Raw genomic sequence first — 22,155 nt, 5'->3', positions numbered from 1 at the left:
TTCAGAGGGAAGAATCACTATGTATATATCTGCTATCAAAGAACGCAGTAAAAGCTATACTCTGTCTCTACAAGGGGAATTAGAGATAACAGAGGATTAAGATCTTCGGGATCTATACGATACCGCAATACGACAAGAGTAGGATATCATGTACTTCGAATGGAATTTTTTTTTTTTTTGTGGCCACAGATTCCGTGTTCCGACAAAATGGAACTGCTCCTCATCAAACTTCTTTGAGGAAGTTTATGAAGGAATTCTTTGTTTCTCTTAGCCCTAAACGACCAAGAAGACAAGTGAATTTTTTGTGCATTGGAATCTCGCATCAGATTCAATGGAGACTCGGCAATGGGTTCTTGGCCAGCATAGTATGTCTGGCAAAAGAACTAAATCCCTCTATTCCTGACGCAACGCTTTCAGATAGAAGTTTAGTTGCCCAGGCAGGGTACTTACATTTTCATCTACAGAAGAAGAGATGGTTTAAACGTTTGCCTACAGAGTCTTCGGGGTGCGATGAGGGCTCAAAATGCTTCCCAGAAGGTATTCAGAAGAATACAATAAGAGCTAGAAATCAGGGTTCCGCCCAATTTCAGCTCAGAGTCTCCTCGACTTCCAGACTCCTTCCCTTCCTTCGGGCAGATAGGGAAGATTCTGCAACGAGGAAACCTCATCAACACGTGAAGAAGAGATCTCGTTAGCAAAAGAAGTGTTCACGAAGGGTATACCTCCTCGGAGGAAGACTCTTCTCTCTCGTATTGTTAGATATCCTGTCGTCTACTGGGTGTAGCTGACTAAAATCACCTCCCCTTGCCAGGGGCCAAAAGCTCAAAGGGGAAGAATTTCTTCCACCCTTCTCCAGTCTCCTGATAAACTATGTGGTTGTTCAGGACTCTCGGACAATGTAGCGCCAGCCAAGCGCCAAATGCCAATACAGCGAAAAAACGCAGAGGCGGACAGTTCCAAGGAACTCTGTCATGGCCGGATACTGAGAAGGAGCGGGCCTCCAACCTGGCGCAAATGCGCCAGAGGCGAACAAATCGGACAGATATAAGAGTGTCCGATGTGGACATCGCCAGACAGCCTAGAGACTCTTCCAAGCTCGAAGCTCCAGCAAGTGTGGAGGAGCCAAGCCAGGCGCGAGGCGCCAGCCAGGCTCTAGGAGCCAGCCAGGCTCTAGGAGCCAGCCAGGCTCTAGAAGCCAGCCAGGCTCCTTCAAGGCTAGGCTCCAGTCAGGATTGAGGATCCATCCAGGCGCAAGGCTCCTTCCAGTAAAGAGAAACCTAAAGCTCTGTCATGTAAGAGGGCTAGTCCCCATTGATATGATACAGGTAAGGCTCTGCCATGTAAGTGGGTCAGCCCCCATTGGCACGATCCGAGAAGGCTCTGTCGTGTAAGCGGGCTAGCCCCCATTGACATGATCCAGAAGGGTTTGTCAGTCATAGGTCCCTACCTCACTGAAACTCTTGAGGCATGCAGACTCATAGACAGTAATCATGAAGTTTTCTGCCAAGCTCCAGGCGCAAGGCGCCAGCCAGACGCAAGGCTCCAGCCAGGCGCGAGGCGCTAGCCAGGAGGGAGGAGCCAATCAGGCGCCAGCCAGGCGCGAGGCTCCAGCCAGGCTCTAGGCGCCATTCAGGCGCAAGGCTCCAGCCAGGCGCGAGGCGCTAGCCAGGCTCCAGGCTTCACCCAGAAGAGATCTATATCAAAGAATGCCCTGGCCTTCTTTGAGACAATGTGATCTCCTAAGCACTTGACAAGTGCATTGATGATTCCTTCAAACAGCTGAGAATTAAAAGCGCATGAAGTGCGAGCTTTTCTGTATTCTTGTTCTTTCCTTAACAATATGTCATAAGGACATATTAGCTGTCACATACGGGAGATGCAACTCTGTGTTGACTTCCCATATCCGAAGGATGTCAAGATAACCTACGAGAGATCCTTCTCTCTTGGTTGATACGTGTCTGCGGATACATTGCTGGGATAGGGAGCCGATACTGATCCTTAACTAGTGAGTTAAATTTTAGTTAACGTCGTGTTTTTTCTTTGGGTTGTTTGAAAGGAGTTTGGGGATAACTTTTCAACTTAAGCACTAACCCTCGTGTTAGGATCAGGTGATCGGGATCGGTGTTGTGCTCCTTAATTATGCCACTAGGCATAGGCATATTGTCATGTAAGAGGCTCTGTCGAGTAAATGGATAAGACCCCATCGACAGACCCACAAGAACTCTTAGCCATAGGTCACATCCTCGCTGAGGCTCTTGAGGCGAAGCATATTCCTAGGCATTAGCCATGGAATCTTCCGCCTGAACAAGTAGGAACCAAGGTTTTATTTATTTATTACCTACAACGTATGTTGTTTACCTGTCTATTCAGTAAATAGTTGTCTCTTACCCACCACCAAGGGTGTCAATCAGCTAAGTATATATCTGCCGGGGAAGTTGCATGTACAAAAATGATATTGTTAGAATACAATAAAGTTTTGTACATACTTACCCGGCAGATATATACGATGAATGGCCCACCCAGCCTCCCTCAGGAGACAGGTGGAAGAGAAAATCTGGTTCTAGAACGGGGAACGGTTTTCCTATTCCTGCCACCCAGCGGCAGGGGGTAGTATCACCTGACCTACCTGCAGCGTGTGCCGCGAAATTCGAATTTCTGTCGGACGTCAGAGACATAAGCTAAGTATATATCTGCCGGGTAAGTATGTACAAAACTTTATTGTATTCTAACAATATCATTTTGCTTCCATCGAAATCATTTTCTTGGGTTTTTTCTTATCACCTGCTTTGTCTTTAGCTTTGAGACCCATGGTTAATAATAAAAATAGACAAAATAACACGAAAAATAGGCGCAAATACAACGAACTAAACAACGACGTGTTAACATGCAGCACCAACAAACAAACAGACTGAACGCCATTTATTGGTCGCCTATACAAACTAACACGTCGCAAAATCGTATCTCAAATATTTCGTTGTATATCAAAGCTTATATTTTCGCAAATTTTTTGTTGTATCTCAAAACATTCGTATATTAGGGCAATCGTATGTCAGGGTTCCAGTGTAATTTGATCAGAGAGAGAGAGAGAGAGAGAGAGAGAGAGAGAGAGAGAGAGAGAGAGAGAGAGACGCCTTGGCGGCAACAATGGTCTCGGGGATTGACGTAACGTTTATTTTCTGAACAGATAGGACAGAGAAGTGTTCGTTTCATTAAACGGCCTCTGACTCATGGCAGGAAATGTTTTGTTGATACTAATATATAAGCCTATTTAAGGATATGTTTACTTTAATTAGTCTATATGATACGTAAATAGTAATCAGCTGTTCTTGTAGCCCTCAAGATTTGGCAAATCACTCCAGGTTGAACATAAAACTTCAAGAATGTAGTGTCACCAGAGGATTACAATAGTTTTTACCTTCAAGAACCAGATTCTTTTATGAAAATAACTCCAGGTTGTACATAAAACTACAGGAAACAACATGTAGTGTAACCAAAGGATTACAAATAAGGTTTTTATAACTTTTTATTAGTTTAAGACATATTTCCAAGCGTCGTTCCGGCTTACGCCGATTTTCGGCTTACGACGCGTCTCAAGAACGGAACCCCCGTCGTAACCCGGGAACTGCCTGTAATTATTTTTTGGAATTAGAACGTTCTTTTAAGTCCTGTATTATGACGTCACGAAATCTTGACTTTAGTGCCTATTGTAAATAATTGCTTTACTCAACTTTCTTGCAGAGCAGTTTACCAGTTATCAGCTCTTCATGTATTTGTTATAATCGGAATGCGCATATATATCTTATTATTTACTTTTTGATATATGAAGATGTTTTAATGCCGGATTATCGCCGTAGTGTGACACAATCGTTTTCGTCCCTGGGCCTCTGTTTTCGCACCAAAAGAAATTATGGGGCCGAATTTGCAATGACCAGAAAGTCGTTAAAAGAGGAAAGTTAGCATTGAGGGTCATATGTTTTGATTGAGAAAAAATACAAATTTATTCAATATCTAGCTTGTAAAAAATACTTGATTACAAAAAACTTGATTGACAACTAAGCAGCATACCTACTATGGGTTTCAGCGACAGTGCAAGCACGTTTTTGGGCAATACCTATTTCTGTAATGAACACTCATATCAGAACGAGATTTTGCTATAAAGCATTACACCCAGTGCCGTAATTTATAAGGGTATCGTGAATCACTAATTGTAAAGAATAACGACACTTGACCTTGTGACCAAGAGACAAAAACTCCATTATCCAGAAATGATACGAACACGCGTATAAAGCTCCACCTACCCTCCCCCCCCCCCCTCCCCCCCCCCACCCCGCCACCCTTTCCTTCTTCGTTCCTTCGCCTTCCTTTCTCTCTCTCTCTGTTGCCAATCGGTATGTGTTGACCCTCCAAACTGGGTATAAGACTACACACAAAACGTTGAAATTGGTGAAATTAGGCTATGTATTGGAAGTATATATACATAAATATTAAAGCAACAATTTTATCATTTATAGCATTACTATGACAACTAGAATTCATGGAAACAGTTTATAATAATGAATCGGCGTATGTGTGAAGCCTCCACTAATGTGGCAACGATGATTTTGCCATTCTTAGCGTGCAAACATTAAAGGTTACATTTATTTCTGGCATACGGTTATTAAAGAAATTCAAAATACGAATATAGACTAAATCAATGAAAAGTGCTAGCAAAAACAAAAAAGCAAAAAAAAAAATGTGTATAATCCACTTATCCGCAGTTGTTCCTCTATGGTTTTCGGCAGCCAGATGTACAAAAACGTTAGTAACATTTGATTGTATCTACTTTAGAAACTATCTGTAATTTTTTTTTTTCGGGGTAATTTGGTTTGCAAAAAAGGGTGGGAATATACATGAATTAATTAAATTAAATTTTTTAAATAAAGTAAATTTTGAACTAAATAATGAGTAAAGTAAACAGTTTATAAAGTGCAATGTGGAGTGAAATTGAGACCAAAATGTGTATAATAACAATCAAATAAGCACTGTGGAGTTTCAGTTGTGATGGCAGTAAGGCTAAAAACCACCGATTACAAGGTAAGAATGAATTCAGTTCAAACCATGACCCGGGAATAACAAGTTTCATACTTTCAGTAATATAGGCAACAAAATTTTGTTTTATTGTGCTGATTGCAACTGCAATCTTGAGTAAGATCAATAAACATTACATACATACGCAAACATTGTTCAAATGATTGCTGGGAAGACTGGGAAAGATGATTGTCGTCACTGATCAGAACCTGTACATCCCATGGTAGCCGCCATATTGGATTTCAAAACTGCCTTGAAAACATATTTTACGAAGAGCGTCACATGCTTATTTTAGTTCGTATGGAGCTTTCATATATCACATTAATTTGACGAAACTTCAATCTTTTGAATGGTATGATTGGATTTGTAATTGTATTCTTGTTTCACCATTTAAATATCGAGTGAATAAGACCTGTCCACCGTGATAAGGGTTGGTAGTCGCTGGTGTTTCCCCCTAGTCGCGACTTCTTGTTGGTGAGAGACGCAGCTAAAGACCTCTACTCTCCTTTCGAAGTAAGTATTTTCTCCAAAGTTAGAATTTAAGGCCAAATTTAAAGCTTTAAACAGAGGGTAGAGAAAAGGGTGGCCAACGCAGTGCAAATTTCACCAAAACGCTTTCGAAATTTTTACTTACGCTTAAATAACTTAGAAGATTGACGCCATCTTGATGTTTGCGGAGTCGCTTGTGTCATCAAACTTCCCATTTCCTGTGATAAATCCGCACACCACTTGTACCCATAGACGCTGGGGCACTTTCATCACAACAATCGAAACACGGTCCCTGGCCACGACGTTTTTAAGGAAACTACTGTTTTGGTAGAAAACGACGACGAAGCGTGCATTAGATAATTATTGAAAATAAATAGTAAAAGAAAAATCAATATTTATATATCTATGATGATTAATTTGAAAATATTCATTATTGAAAAAGTAACTCGATTCTGACTCAAATTTAGTCATTATTTTTTCGGAATTAGAAAGTTCTTTTAAGTCCTGTATTATGACGTCACGACATCTTGACTTTCGTACCTACGTATTGTAAAAGAATTGCTCTACTCAACTTTCTTGCAGAACAGTTTACCAGTTATTCATGCAGATTGTTATCGGCTATTCATGTAATTGTTATAATCGTAATGCGCATATGTATATATCTATTATTTACTTTTTGGATATATGAAGATGTTTTACTGCCGGATCACCTACTATGGGTTTCAGAGACAGTGCAAGCACGTTTTTTGGCAATATTTCTGTAACGAACATTCGTATCAGAACGAGATTTTGCTATAGTGTATTACACCCAGTGCTGTAATTTATAAGGGTATCGTGAATCACTAATCGTAAAGAATAACGACACTTGTCCTTGTACCAAGAGACAAAAACTCCATTATCCAGAAATGGATACGAACACACGTAAAAAGCTCCACCTACCCTCTCCCCCCCCACCTCCACCGCCACCCCTGTCCTTCTTCCTTCCTTTACCTTCCTTTCTCTCTCTCTCTGTTGCCAATTGGTATGTGTTCACCCTCCAAACTGGGTATAAGACTTACACAAAACGTGGAAATTGGTGAAATTAGCCTATGTATTGAAAGTATATATACATAAATATTAAAGCAATTTTATCATTATAGCATTACTATGACAACTAGAATTCATGGAAACAGTTTATGATAATGCATCGGCGTATGTGTGACGCTCCACTAATGTGGCAACGATGATTTTGCCATTCTTAGCATGCAAACAAAGGTTACATTTATTTCTGGCATACAGTTATTAAAAAAATCAAAATACTAATATAGACTTAAATCAATGAAAAGTGCTAGCAAAAAAAATATATAATCCACTACTCTTTGTCTGTTCTGCGATGGTTTTTGGCAGCCAGATGTACGACAAGGTTAGAAACATTGGATTGTGTCTACTTTAGAAATATCTGTAATTTTTCGGGGTAATTTGGTTACAAAAAAGGGATAATAGACATGAATTAAATAAACATTTTGAAATAACAAAGTAAAGTTAAACTAAATAATGAGTAAAGTAAATAATTAAGGGAATAAAGCTTTGCACATCATAAACAGTGTCGTCGTCTTCTGCTCGTAAACTGTGTTTGTGGAGAGCGGCTAGGAACCAGGAACAGCAACGTGGTTCAAGTGCAATGTGGAGTGAATTAAGACCAAAATGTGTATAATTACAATCAAATAAGCACTGCAGAGTTTTCAGTTGTGATGGCAGTAAGGATAAAATCACCGATTACAAGGTAAAAATGAATTCAGTTCAAACCATGACCCCGGGAATAACAAGTTTCATACTTTCACTAATATAGGCATCAAAATGTTGTTTGTTTCATGAAACTTACCTGGTCAAGATATATATATAAGATGTTATTTTCTGAAGTCAATACAGCTATATATATATCTGCCAGGTAAGTATGAACAAACTTTATTGTATCATAACAATATCATTTTTATTGTGCTGATTACAACTGCAATCTTGAGTAAGATCAATAAACGTTACATATATACGCTAACATTGTTCAAATGAGTGCTGGGAAAGATGGTGGACAGTCCGTGATTAGACCGGCTAACCACACGATAGCTGGCATATTGGATTTCAAAACTGCCTTGAAAACATATTTTACGAAGAGCGTCACATCCTTATTATAGTTCATGTGGGGCTCTCATAGATCACATTATGTTGACGAAACTTCAATGTTTTGAATAGTATGCTTGGAGTTGTAATTGTATTCTTGTTTCACCCATTAAATATTGAGTGAATAAGACCCGGCTAGCGTGATGATGGTGGATCGTCCATGATTGTTTACCCTACCTCCATGACGCTTTCAAAATTTTTAATTAAAACACCAAATAGGGAAAACAACCGACTGGACCAGCTGATCCAATTTTGACTGAATGTGGATCCACCCTCCGAAAAAGTACTTTAACACGTCCTGACACCGGAGATGGGCACCAGTCACGAGTCATTGGTGGTGAGAGCACCATTAACCGAAACTCATCGGTTAATGGCACTTCTGTTAGGTAGCTATGTTATGGTGGTGCCATAACTATTAGCAGCACCTTATGGTGCTGATAACCGAAACTCGGCCCTTATAGCGCCATAAATCGCCAATTTTATGGTGCTAGACAAGCCCCTAAAACCGTATTGCCATTAGCCGAGACCACCTATAACCGGGGACTGCCTGTATTGTCTGCCGAGTCGTTCCTAACCCTCTCACCAGGAGGCGGGACTGGTCACCTTCACCGAATATCTGTGTCACTACAGCAAAATTTGAATCTAAACTACTGTGATTAAGTGAAACTATGTAATAGCTATGTAAATACAGGCGGTCCCCGGGTTACGACGGGGGTTCCGTTCTTAAGACGCGTCGTAACCCAAAACGAAAATCGTTCGTAGCCGGAACGACGTTCTTGAAAACATGTCCACAGGGAAAATTTCACTACTAATTTGCAATTTTTCTTAGGGCCGTATCTTTAAAATTATCACTAATTTACTTTTTTTCATGTGCAACACTGTGTATTCACAAATTACTGTATATTTTCATTAAAATACTAAAGAGAGAGAGAGAGAGAGAGAAGAGAGAGAGAGAGAGAGAGAGAAATAACTCCTTAGGTTTCAATAGATTGAAATGAACGTCTGTAGGCAACTTTTTCCCCCTCCCATAAATACATATATTTCTCCAGAGAAGAGAGAAAGAGAGGACTGTGCAATTATGTTTGTCTGTCTATCAATTCTTTGCTGAGAGTGAGAGAGATAAAAGGAAGAAATAGAAACACCAAATGTATGACAAGTATCTTGTGGAGAGAGAGAGAGAGAGAGAGAGAGAGAGAGAGAGAGAGAGAGAGAGAGAGAGAGAGAGAGAGAGTTGTCCTTACACTATTTAAAAGAGAGAAATGGAATGATTATTGTATTTAAAATACTCAGATATGAATTTGTACTTATAGTATTATTATTGGAAAATATTAATGATAAACTTATTACATACACGTCCATGAAAATGATCTCATCTCAGTAAGAGAGAGAGAGAGAGCATTACTTAAAACCATTAAATTCGTTGACCATTGTATGGCATTGTTAAGCTTGAGTGTCACTCGAGTTGAGGTGGGAAAATTGATACAGAAAAAGACAAAGGGAAGAATTTTCTTTTGAAATTAGTTATCGTATTATTACTACTTCTATTATTATTATTATTTGAAAATATAATGAACACGTGCATCCTACCATAAAAATCTCTCATATCAGTAAGAAAGAGGAATTATCCTTACAAGTGAAATGGAAAGGTCATTTTCATCCCTTTAAAATACGACCATTATGAATTTTGTAATTAAAGTTTTATTATTATTATTATTATTATTATTATTATTATTATTATTATTATTATTATTAAATAACTGAAATATCAATAAACATTTTACATACTAGTACCATAAAAATTCTTTCATCTCGGTAAAAGAGAGAGAGAGAGAGAGAGAGTGTTTATCTCTCTCTTTATAACGCTTCCAGCGAAAGAGAGAGGGAGTTACCACTATGTATGACACATATTATCTTGTGTGGCAAAAGAGAGAGAGAGGAGAGAGAGTTAACCTTAATTAAAAGTGACATGGATAGATTAGTACGTATTGTATTTCTTTAAAATACTATCACATATGAATTTTGTAATTACAGTTATTTCTGGGCTCGCTCGGTCGCTGCGCGAAATATCCTTTAATCTATTATTTCTAGGGTAAATGTACTAACACATACCAGAGAATAAATAAAATAAAGAAAAACGTCAGTGTAACTGACTCGCTCACCCCTCCAAGAGGGTGTCGGTATGAACACTAGCGATGAGACCACTACCACGAGCCAAATGCCAATAGAAATCTCCCACTACAAAAACCCTCCATGATTTTTGGAGAGCCGACCCACAGAGTGAGCAGCTCGTACTACTACTACTCCATCCCATGCTGCCGACTGCTGCGCCTCTGGTGGCCATCCTTTTCAGTTAGCGCACACGAGTCACACGTGCTTATTTTCTCCTCTGTGTTTTTTGTGCCCTTTCGTTGGATTTATCTATAATGGAGCGTGCAGCTATCGCAGCAGCTAAGTAAGTACTCAGTATTTATGGTTAGTTGGTTTTTTCCGGCCCTGAGTCAGTATTTGCCGTTTTTTAGGTATAAATACGAACTCTGGGTCGGAAGCATGGCAGCATGGTTCTGCCTCGTGGTGGGTTCGTTCTTGGTCTCCCATACCTAGAACATCCCCTTGTCTGTGTACGTTCTATATTAATTATCCGTTTTACTTAGGGTACTGTCTACTCAGGTTTGTCATGCATGCATGTCTTTTACCTGATGTAGGCTTCTTCCTTCCAGACCCTAGTCCCGGCTCTTAGTATCGGCCTCTGACTAGCTTTGAGTGGTAGACTTTCCTTCGGGTTAGTCGTACACTCCTGGAATTTTTTTCTCCTACTATATTGTTTTCTTTCTTTTATTTTTATTTATTGTACCATGTATTTTGTTATGGTTAGGTTAGTTAGGCGTCTGGCTTAGCCTAGGTCCTGGCTCATTGAGCCTATTCTACCGCTCATCAGTTCGGTTGCTTCCCTATAGCTTCTCTCTGATCAGCGGGTTTTGGCCCAGTGGGCCTATATGCCACTGCTTTTCAGCTCAGTTGCTTCCCGATAGCATCTCTCTGATCAGTTGGTCTGTCCTAGCTTAGTTGTCTTGTTTTGGTCTTACCGCCTCGTGGTCACTACGCGATCACTAGACAGCCAAGACGCCTGCCCAGTCACTTTCCCCCTCTCCCGCTCTTCCATAGAGTCGGGGAGGGTGGGTCGGTCTGCCCATGCTCGCTCCACATACCCGAGCCTGCTTCCCTCTCTCCCCCCAGGCGGAGGGGTCAGGGAGACGGGACAGACCCAGACTGGACTCGACCTCTCCGGCTTCTCGGTCCGGCCGGGTGGTAATGTGGTGGGGGGTACTGGCCTTTCCCCCCATCCGTTGCTTCCTTGTCGCTCCGTGTTCGCTTGAGCCTGTATGTCTTCTCGCTCTTTCCCACCTTACTAGGGCTCCTTTCCTGACCGGAGTCCTGGAGGCATCCAGCGGAGAGGTGTTAGTCACTCAGTAGAGTGGACCGGAACATACAGTGGGTCCCTGCTAACCTTAACGTATTGCTGAGTTACTACACTCCGCTACGCACTGGACTTGGTCCGGTTTTCGTTTGAGTTTTAGGTTTAAGTGTTATTAGATTAACTATAAGTTTGTTTATCTTAAGTACCTTAAACCTTCCCCCCCCCTCCCTTAGTTTTACCGGATCTCTCCGGGATTATAGCCTATTCAGGCGAAGCAGGGAGGGGTTATGCCCAAATTTTTTTCCGAGCTCCGGCATGCAACGGAGTTCTTCTGTCCTTTAGCCTGTAAGTGATATTCTTTAAGATACTCATGTGTCTTCCCACTTACAGGCCTACCAACTGTGAGCATACGGGATGCGCCGCCACACTTCAGGACCCATGTGGACACGAAGTTTGCCGGTCCCATGCTCCATGCGCGACTCTGCACCGGGGACATCCAGGTCTGGTACCATGAGACGTGTACCATATGTTATGATCTGGGTAGCCAGCTTTTAGATGGGGTAAGTATTCCATCTCCGGTAGATGCTCCGCTTCTGTTTTATGCTTAAGTTTTCATCATTCACTTTAACTTAAGGCATCTAAGTTTAAGTATACTTTAATTTGTTTAGTTTTAAGTGATTCTTAAATCTAATCTACGCCCTCTCTTCCAGGCGCCGGCAGTGAGGGATACCGCACTGGCAACCCTGCGGCCTGGGTCGGCGGTTTTGGGAAGAACGCCGCCAAGGGTATGCCCTACATCTTAGAGAAGCGGTTGGCACTGTTAATCTTCCCCGGAGGCAAGGCGACAGGATACGTCGACCCAGTAGAGGCGGCCCCGACTATCGCCTTCATCCAACAACAGCTGGCTGCCTCATTAACTGACCAAGACCAGGATATCTCCACGGACGTCGCGACTTTAGATATTAATGTGGAACCTATGGTAGGTGTAGACGACCTGTTGGTCGAGGTAAGTAGGGTGGACACCCAAGGGTCACCCTGGGCGTAACTGTTTCTTCTACTCCTGCAACCTCTCCATCCTTCCAAGGATTTACAGGTGATGAATTGTATACTCCTCCTGATGCTTCGGTTAGACCTAAAGTCAAGGGTCAAGCAGTGAAATCCTTGTCTAAGACGTCGTCGTCGTCTAAGAAGACGACTGTTCGGCTTCATCCTCCTCTCGTAAGTCTCCGGCTGGAAATCCCGGAGCAGACAGGTCTAAAGCTTCTAGCTCCGGCTCTAAGTCCTCGAGGAGTAAATCCTCCAGAGAGAGATCTCGCACCCCGCAGAGTCACCAGTTCCGCTACCCTTGGTTCCGATTCAGAGCCACCCCTCCACCTCCGCAGCAGCTCCGGCCTTGGACTCCAATGCTGGCCTGTTGCAACAGGTGGGGGGCGACCTAGTTGGGTCCCTAAAGAGTAGCATGGAACAAATGATCTCTCGTTTGTCGGATAGGATTACGTCCCAGGACTCCATTATAGCCGGACTGAGAGAAGCCCCTCTAGCCTCTCCTCCACTTTCCAATACGAGTGGAACTCAGCTTCCTCCGTATGACGCTACCTCCGTTCTCGATGAACAATCCATGGAGAGTACGCGTCATACGCCCCTTCCAAGACTGTCTCATTTCTATACCGGAATTTGGAACTCGAAGGATAGAGGACTTCGAGTTCTACCCGGAAGACCTCCAGCCTCCGTTCATAGGCTACGCAAGGCTTACAGCGTCAGCCATGGTGCGGGATGATAGGGTACCAAAGGAGACAGTCCTCTATTCACGAGACCAGGCTCAGAGAGCATGGCTCAGGTGTTTAGAGGACATGGATTGTTCTAATACCAAGATACAACCTTTTAAGAGTCCCTTTACCATTTTCACAATGGATGAGAGTACCCCGCTCCCGTTCCTGACAAAGATCACGAGGTCTACCATCCAGCGGCCCAAAAGGGGAACCCATGCCTCAATTGAAGGAAGCAGATCCCACATCTCCGTTGCTTCCCTCAGCCGGAGAATTGTGGGAAGACTTGCCGAACACCTTCTCAGCTGGCAAACTCAAACCGGACTGTGCTATGGATCAGTTTGGTGAAAAGCTACCCAGGCTCCCAGATAGCCTTATTCAGGCTGAATTTGACGCGAAATCGCGATTAGCCAGGTCAATTCACTCTATGGCTATGTCCGAGGTAGCGACCATAGCCTATGGCTCAGAACCGCTTTTTAAAACTCATGACCAAAATCCCTGACTCAAACGGTACAGTCGGATATGTTTGAGTTTGCCACTGCTAGAACGAATTGTAGGAAGCATGTCTACAGAGGCAACCATTCGTCATGAGCCGAATAGGTTACTCTCGTCTAACATCTGGGGAGCAGATCTCTTCCCAGAAGCTATGGTGAAGGAAGTCCAGTCAGAGGCTACGAGGCTGAACCAGAGCCTTAAGGACCGTTGGGGCCTTACGGCTAAGAGGAGGCAAGACTTAACGCCTAAAGGTAAGGGACAGAGGAAACCTAGGCGTTTCCATCCTTACCAGAAAAAGCAGCCACGCTTTTCTCAGCAAGTTCCAGCGGTGCCCTTAGTGCAAACAGCCCAACCTTCCACTTCTAAAGCTCAATCACAACCAATTTATGTGATATCCCCTCAGCCTCAGCCCTCCACCTCTTACGCCATCTCTCCGGCTTACAATCAAGCCTTCGAGAGTCAAGCTTCACAGAAGTATGACCGCTCGGGTAAGGGAGGCAGAGGTAAGCGTTTCCTTTCGTGGAGAGGATCGGGAGCCCCTTTAATAGGGGAAAGCACTTCAGAGGAGGCCGAGGCGGTTTCCAGAACCAATGAAGAACTTCAGGTAGGAGGGAGGCTGTTTCACTTTCGCCACCGGTGGAACTTCAGCGAATGGGCTCAGAGCATAGTGTCAAAAGGACTGGGTTGGAGCTGGTTGACGAACCCACCTCCATCCAGACCTTTCCGTCAACTTCCTTCCAAGGAATTGACAGAGTACGCAGAGACCTCCTTCAGAAAGGAGCTATAGCGAGAGTCAAGAGATTAAAATTTCAAGGTCGCTTGTTCAGCGTGCCAAAGAAAGGCTCACAAAAAAGAAGGGTAATCTTAGACTTGTCCCGCTTAAAACTTAGCCATCCGCTGCGACAAGTTCAAGATGCTCACGACTCGCAGGTGGCGGACCTTACTTCCCCGTGGGGCCGTCACCACCTCTATCGATCTTACAGACGCCTACTATCATATCCCTATTGCAAGACACTTCCGTCCATATCTGGGTTTTCAAGATAGGAGACCAGGCATTCTCCTTCAAGGTATTTCCTTCGGACTCAACGTGGCACCCAGGGTGTTTCACGAAACTAGCGGAAGTGGTATTTGCAACACTCAGGTCTCAAGGGATTATGGTAGTAGCGTATCTCGACGATTGGTTGATCTGGGCTTCAACAGTCGAGGAATGCAACGAGCTACACTGAAAGTGATTCATTTCCTGGAATATCTAGGCTTCAAGATAAACAGGACCAAGTCAAGACTCACTCCAGAGTCAAACTTCAGTGGTTTTGGGCATTCAATGGAATCTATCCTCCATACTCTGTCGATTCCATCAGCCAAAAGGAAAGAAATAGCGAAGTCAGTCAAGCAATTTCTAAGTCACAAACTGGCGTCAAGGAGAGCTCAGGAGAGGATCCTGGTTCTCTCCAGTTTGCATCAGTGACGAACGTCTTAATGAAAGCCAAACTGAAAGACCTAACCAGAATCTGGCGCTCACGAGCAAATGTCAGGTCCAGGGACAAAACTATCCTCAGTCCCTCTGATTCTAAAGAATCGACTTCGGCCGTGGGCGAAAGTCAAGAATTTGTCAGTGTCAGTACCCCTTCAGTTCCCTCCACCAGGGATCACCATCCACACAGACGCGTCCTTAAGCGGTTGGGGAGGGTATTCCCAGGTCAAAAAGGTTCAAGGAACTTGGTCACCTCAGTTCAGTCAGTTCCATATAAACGTACTGGAGGCAATGGCAGTGTTCTTGACTCTAAAGAGGGTTGCGCCCACCAAAGTACTCCACATAAAGCTAGTTCTGGACAGCGCAGTGGTAGTACATTGTATAAACAGAGGAGGCTCCAAGTCACGTCATCTAAATCATGTCATGGTAGCCATCTTCTCCCTGGCAGACAAGTTCAGTTGGCATCTCTCCTCCACTCACATAGCTGGAGTGAGAAACGTCATAGCAGACGCGTTATCCCGATCATTGCCCCTAGAGTCGGAATGGTCACTGGACAACAGTTCGTTCCAATGGATCTTCAAAGAGTTCCAGGGCTACAGGTGGATCTCTTCGCATCTCAAGCGAATCACAAACTGCCGTGTTATGTAGCCCCCAACCTGGACCCTCTGGCCTATGCCACGGACGCCCTGGCTCTAGACTGGAACAACTGGAAGAAGATTTATGTCTTTCCTCCAGTGAATCTTCTCATGAAAGTTTTAAACAAACTCAGGATTCAAGGGTCAAGTGGCTCTAGTAGCCCCAGACTGGCCGAAGAGCAATTGGTATCCCCTAATTCTGGAACTGGGCCTTCGTCCTCTTCGGATCCCCAATCCCAGGCTCTCCCAGTCAGTACAAACGAAGACTGTGTTCGCTTCCTCAGGGATTCTCAAAACCCTAACTTTATGGATCATGAAGTTTGCGGCAAAAAAGAGATGCGAATATTGACCCTCAGAATATTCTCTTCTTGGAATCCGATAAAAGGGATTCAACTTTGAGACAGTATGACGCTGCTGTCAAAAAGTTAGCAATCTTCCTGAGAGAATCAGATATTAGAATCATGACAGTTAATTCAGCTATATCCTTTTTCAGATCCTTATTTGAAAAAGGTTTAGCAGCTAGCACGATTACACAAACAAGTCAGCCTTGAAAAAGATATTTCAATTTGGGTTCAACATAGACTTGACAGATTCCTACTTCTCGTCTATTCCTAAGGCATGTGCTAGACTTAGACCTTCTGTAAGGCCTACGTCAGTTTCATGGTTCTTAAACGATGTTCTAAAACTGGCTTCAGAAACCGATAATGACACATGCTCGTTATAATGCTCTTAAGAAAAAACCCTGTTTTTATTAAGCTTAGCTTCAGGAGCAAGGATTTCAGAACTGTCGGCTTTATCCAGAGATCCGGGTCATATTCAATTCCTTCCCACAGGGGAAGTCCTACTTTCTCCGGAACGTAGCTTTTTATAACAAAGAATGAAGATCCTTTGATGAGGTGGGAACCTTGGAAGGTACTACCCCTTCCACAAGATGTATCTCTTTGCCCAGTTACAACCTTACGAGCCTTTCTGTCCAGGACCTCCTCATCCTCATCGGTCCCCTCTTTAAGAGGGAAAAAGGTGGAACTTTATCCATTAAAGGCATCAGGCAACAAATCCTGTACTTTATTAAGCAAGCCAATCCTGACTCTTTCCCGAAAGCACATGATGTCAGGGCAGTAGCCACCTCAATTAATTATTTCCAACTATGAACTTCGAGAGTTTGAAAAAGTATACCGGATGGAAATCGCCGACAGTGTTCAAAAACGTCATACCTTAAGTCCTTGGAAGCTCTGAAATTTTCAGCAGTAGCAGCGGGTAACATAGTTTCCCCTGACTCTAGTTAATTTGTAGTAGAAGATTCAGTCCTCCTTTCTACCTGCCTCACCCAACAGTTCGTCTATTCCTGCCGTGTTCATTACATTCACCTTGTGTCTTAGCTGCTTTTATGGTGATGTAGTGGGTGCCCCTTATTTTTTTGCTAGGGACACTCACAGATGATTATAGATATTGATCTCATGGATGGTACCCCTTATTTTTATGCTAGGGGATACATCTTTATAATGGTTACGGGTTTGTATATTAAGTCATATACATTCCTTATATATTATCATTATTGATTACTTTGTTCATTTGATTATTTTAATTGCTATTATATTTCTGATACATGCCTTTACACAGATACCATTTTGTTACATGTAAGCCATTTTACCTCTGTACATATGTAAATTACCTTATGATAAGAAACATGATTAGAATTAAGTGTAATTCAAGCATATTTCTATTTTGTATCACTGTGTATTTGTATTTTTTTAGCAATTATATTCTTTTTATATTTATTTTCTCTTTATTTGAGACCTATTCTGATTTATTTTATTACTTTTGTTTACAATCTTGTGCTATTTCTCTGGTACGATTTCGCGCAGCGACACGAGCTGAGCCCAGAAAAGGGATTTTGACGTAAGGAAAAATCTATTTCTGGGCGATTGGCTCGTGTCGCCAGCGAAATCCCACCCTACCCATCCCTTCGCCCAAGATTGTCTGCTAACTTCAGGATGGCCACCAGAGGCGCAGCAGTCGGCAGCATGGGATGGAGTAGTAGTAGTACGAGCTGCTCACTCTGTGGGTCGGCTCTCCTCATGGAGGGTTTTTGTAGTGGGAGATTTCTATTGGCATTTGGCTCGTGGTAGTGGTCTCACTCGCCTAGTGTTCATACGACACCCTCTTGGAGGGTGAGCGAGTCAGTTACACTGACCTTTTTTCTTTATTTTATTTATTCTCTGGTATGTGTTTAGTACATTTACCCTAGAAATAATAGATTAAAGGATATTTCGCTGGCGACACGAGCCAATCGCCCAGAAATAGATTTTTCCTTACGTCAAAATCCCTTTATTATTATTATTATTATTATTATTATTATTTGAAAGTATTAAAACAAATAGTACAAGTACATAAAAAATCTCGAGTCTCAGTAAATGAGAGAGAGAGAGAGAGAGAGAGAGAGGGGGGGGGGGGGAAACGTCAGGACCACGTGATTGCAACACTGCAGCTCTCCCCCAGCTATTCCCCCTCCTGGCTGTCACAGAACTTGATATATAGCTGACAGTTTTAGTACCTGCATCTCGAAAAAGGTTACTGGAAGTTACTTCAAGAAGACTGGGATTTCCTTCATTCTTCCATAATTTTTTAAATATAAGCTAAAATCTTACTAATTCACTATGGTATTTTCTTTAATGAATTGATATTATTGCTGTATAAATTAATATTAATATTTGAAAATAGTAAATAATTTATTTATCATACTAAAAAACATACATCTTTGTAGTATAGAGAGAGAGAGAGAGAGAGAGAGAGAGAGAGACGAGAGAGGAGAGAGAGAGAGAGAATTATAGTGATTATTTTCGTTGGAAAATAGAGAGAGAGAGAGAGAGAGAGAAACGTGCTAAACTATAAAGGATTCTTTCTAATCATAGTATGTGTTTTTTAAAAGCGTCGGAAGCGTCGGCGTCGTAACCTTGGAACAAGCGTTGTAACCCAGGGCGGATTTTTCAATGAATATTCAAGAAAAAGCGTCGTAACCTCGGAACGTCGTAAGCCGGACCCGTCGTAACCCGGGGACCGCCTGTACTTGGTAAGTACAGGCAGTCACCAGTTTACAAGGGTGGTTCCATTCTTAAATGTGTCGTAAGCCAGAGCATCATTGAAAATCTTCTAAAATCCTAAGAAAACCTTACTTTTAATGCTTTGGGTGTATTAAAAACTATGTAAACTGCTTTTTATTGCATTTTTCATTTAAAAAACCTGTTTTGAGTCATTTTTTCTGTCAGATCGGCGTCATAAGCATCATAACCCTGGAACATGCGTTGTAAACCTAGAAATAATTTCTGATGAATATATAATTGAAAAGCGTCAACCTCAAAACGTCGTAAGCCGGGAACTGCCTGCACTTTATACAAAACTTTTAAAACTTTATAAAAATAAAAATAATTTATCATCACTTTTCTTGGTAGGGAACAGTGATGAATACTATTAGAATTATGAATATAATAATAGTATGTACGTATAAGGATAGGGATCTCCTGGGATGGGGATGTTTGGTTTTCTGCTCTGTTCTATGGCCAGTGAAGGTTTTTCATTCTCTTTCCACTTGTGCTTGGCAGAAACCCTGCAAATGGCTGCAGTTATTCTGGATATGGTGTAGGTACATTGTGTGTGATTTATGGTGCCATAACATGCCGAGTTCCGGTTATTGGCACCATAAGGCACCGATAATATAGTTATGCGCCATAACTTCTGTAACAGAGGCACAATTTAGCGTTTATCACGCCATTAACCGGATATTGACGCCATAAGCTCAATAAATCTCCAAGTTTCGGTTAATGGCAGTCTTCACTCATCAGCATCCCGCCGAGAACGTAACCCCTGCCGATAACTGGGGAGTGCCGGTAGTAAAAAATTGTGTTAGCTACTCTTCTTGAATTTTGGTAATTTATATTGCCAACTATAGTTTTCAGTGATAAAGTGAATGTAGAAATATAGTTACAGCCAATAGAACTCAGTTCATTTTTTATTTTCCTTTCCAGCACGATCATCCAGCCAGACTACCCTGGATTCATTGGACTGGGGTCACCTTAGTGAAGATGGTGAAAGGGCAGTGGATGAACGAGTGGCTGTTTTAGAATTTGAACTTCGAAAAGCTCGGGAGACAATTCAGGGTTTAAGAGCAAACTTAACGCAGGCCACAGGTAATTGGTGTTATGTTCATTATATTAATTTTTATGCATACAGTACATATATCTATGTGCATTTGTATAGTTAAATATTTTTATATTGTTATGGTATGATATGGTTGAATCTGTAAGACGTAGAGGGACAGAATAACTGTTAGTGCTGTTCTTTATTACATATAGTAACTTTTTAGTAGTCAAGGATGTGTTCTTTTAAGGGGGGCGTCCGCCTATATAGAAATAATGCTCCGATTTTTATGAAATTATTATATGTTATACATATATATAAGGTGATGTTCCAAAAAAAAATTTCAGAGTGATTGAATGATTATTTTGGTTTTTATTGAAAAAATAAGAAAAAATCAAAAAAATTAAAAATGTAACTCTTCCTTCATTTTTAGAGCTATTGCAATGCGGCTTTATACACAGAAAGTATATCATAGTAGAAAAAAAATGTTGGGAACAGTTTTTCCATTTTTTGCTTTTTTTTGGATGGGGGGCGAGGGGGAATTTTCCCCCAAAATTTTGTTGATTTGGTTATCATGAGTTCCTCGTCAACCTAAGAAAAAATCTAGCCCCAACAAAATATTCGCCTTTCTTTCCTCTTTCCAATGGTATATTTAACTTTAAAATTGGCCTACAAATAAAAAAAATAGTTAGCGTTTGAAGTGCAAAAAAGTGAAAACTGAGAAAAATGGCCGTAAAGGTCAAGAAGTGTTTTTTTTTGGCACTCGTGGAAAAAACTGATCTATGAGCAAAACCATGATACAAACAATGTTTAATTACTCATTAGCGCTTAGTTCAGAATGCCTTTCCTTCTTTCTAATAGTTCTTAGTATTTTTTTTTGCTTGGTTTCCGGCACTAAGTCCCCCCCTAAAAAGGGGTATTATTTGCTCGAGGCGAGGGTATGATCAAGTACCACCTGACTCTTTGTTGCTTGGTTTGAAACCAAGCAAGTAATAATTTGTCATCATATACTCCCGTTTCATCGTCCTTTATTACTTTCATTAACTGAGAGCGTAACTGTGAAGGTGAAAAAACCTCAGATGATTGCGCACCAGACGACGTAGAGGCAATGAGGGCGGGGCTCTCAGCAGCCAAAAAAGAGCCTCGTGTTGTTGTTGTTGTTGGTGGTGGTGGTGATGATGGTGGACAGCGCTGGATACATCAGCCAACAATGGTGGTGGCAATGCGACGCTGCCACATCAACAAAAAAAAATCCACCTTCCACCCTATGTCTCTTTTTAGCAAAATTTGCTAAACGGGCCATAGTTGCACGATTCCGTTTCGACATATTGTCTCACTTTCACTCTAGTATACACACAAACGTATATAAATTGTATTTAGAGTTACTTGATGTAAGAAAACAAGAAAAAAACATGGTAAATAGCGAAAAAATGCTCGGAGTATAGAGCAGCATACCTTCCCTTATGCAACTCTGGGACACACTGACTCCGGCTCCCTGCTGGGCATGCTATGGTGCTACCCGCTCAGAACACCATTCACCAACGAATCGGCCATTGTTGGTGCCAGATGTAAGAGATTAGGCGAAATAAAAATCAAAATAATTAATAAATTGGGCAGATAAAGGACAAAATGACAGTAGTCATTAGGAGCCAAATGTCAGCCCTACGTCACAGTGTGAAGGGGGCGAGGCGAAAACCCATTAATTTTAATTTTTATACATTCAACTTACCTGTCAGATATATACATAGCTTTTAACTCCGTCGTCCGACAGAAATTCGAATTTCGCGGCACACGCGGCAGGTAGGTCAGGTGATCTACCCCTGCCGCTGGGTGGCGGGAATAGGAACCATACCCGTTTTCTAATTCATATTTTTTCTGTCGCTTGGAATGTAAACAACGTTTGCAGTTTCCTCCTGATGGATTTTCGTGTTTCATCGCCATCGATCGTCTGGGCTAACTTTTACAGGGAAGTAATGGATCTTTGGTTTGGCATACGCTTTTTTTTAACTTTTAGAATTTTTTTGATAAAATTAACTTCGAAAATTTAGAAGATTAGTGACGTGTAACTACCGAAGTTTTCGGTAGACACTCGCTCCACTTTCACGAAAGTGAATTACGTATACTTTCATGAAAGGGAATTACTTATATTTATTCATTAATACAAATAAGTGTTAGAGTTTGATTGAGGAAATGTAGCCTATATCTTTCTTCCTAGTTGGGGAAGTCAGAAAAGTAACTATCCTTTAGAAGCTTTATTAGCTCTTGTGTTAACGAGCAATTATAGTAGTAACAGTGTTTCTCCCTTTTTATGCGTACGGTTCCTCGATGGATAGAAGAACTTCAAATGAATGAAATTGGCGAAGATCCTCGATAATGCCTTCTGGTAGAATTATTCAAAATTAGAATGACATTAATCGATCCACCTTTCGGAATCAGGCGACGATTTAGCGCCTTCTAATATTAGAGATCATTCGATAACATTTGTGATAAAGTCATTGTTCGAACATTTTTTTTTCGCAACTAGACGAG

The 22,155-nt window shown here is 41.8% G+C and overlaps 1 protein-coding gene across 1 annotated transcript in view; it reads left to right on the top strand.

Moving 5' to 3' along the window:
- LOC135208280 (RAB11-binding protein RELCH-like) overlaps positions 1-22,155 on the top strand; it is a 231,746-nt gene that overhangs the window by 15,987 nt on the left and 193,604 nt on the right. Inside the window, 1 exon segment of the mRNA XM_064240384.1 lies at positions 19,515-19,676. Coding sequence (XP_064096454.1) covers positions 19,515-19,676 — 162 coding nt within the window.

Source organism: Macrobrachium nipponense, chromosome 35 (assembly GCF_015104395.2).
Source record: "Macrobrachium nipponense isolate FS-2020 chromosome 35, ASM1510439v2, whole genome shotgun sequence".
Taxonomy (NCBI): Eukaryota; Metazoa; Arthropoda; class Malacostraca; order Decapoda; family Palaemonidae; genus Macrobrachium; species Macrobrachium nipponense.
Note: the sequence above shows the minus strand (reverse complement) of the source record. Positions and strands in the feature narration are given on the sequence as shown.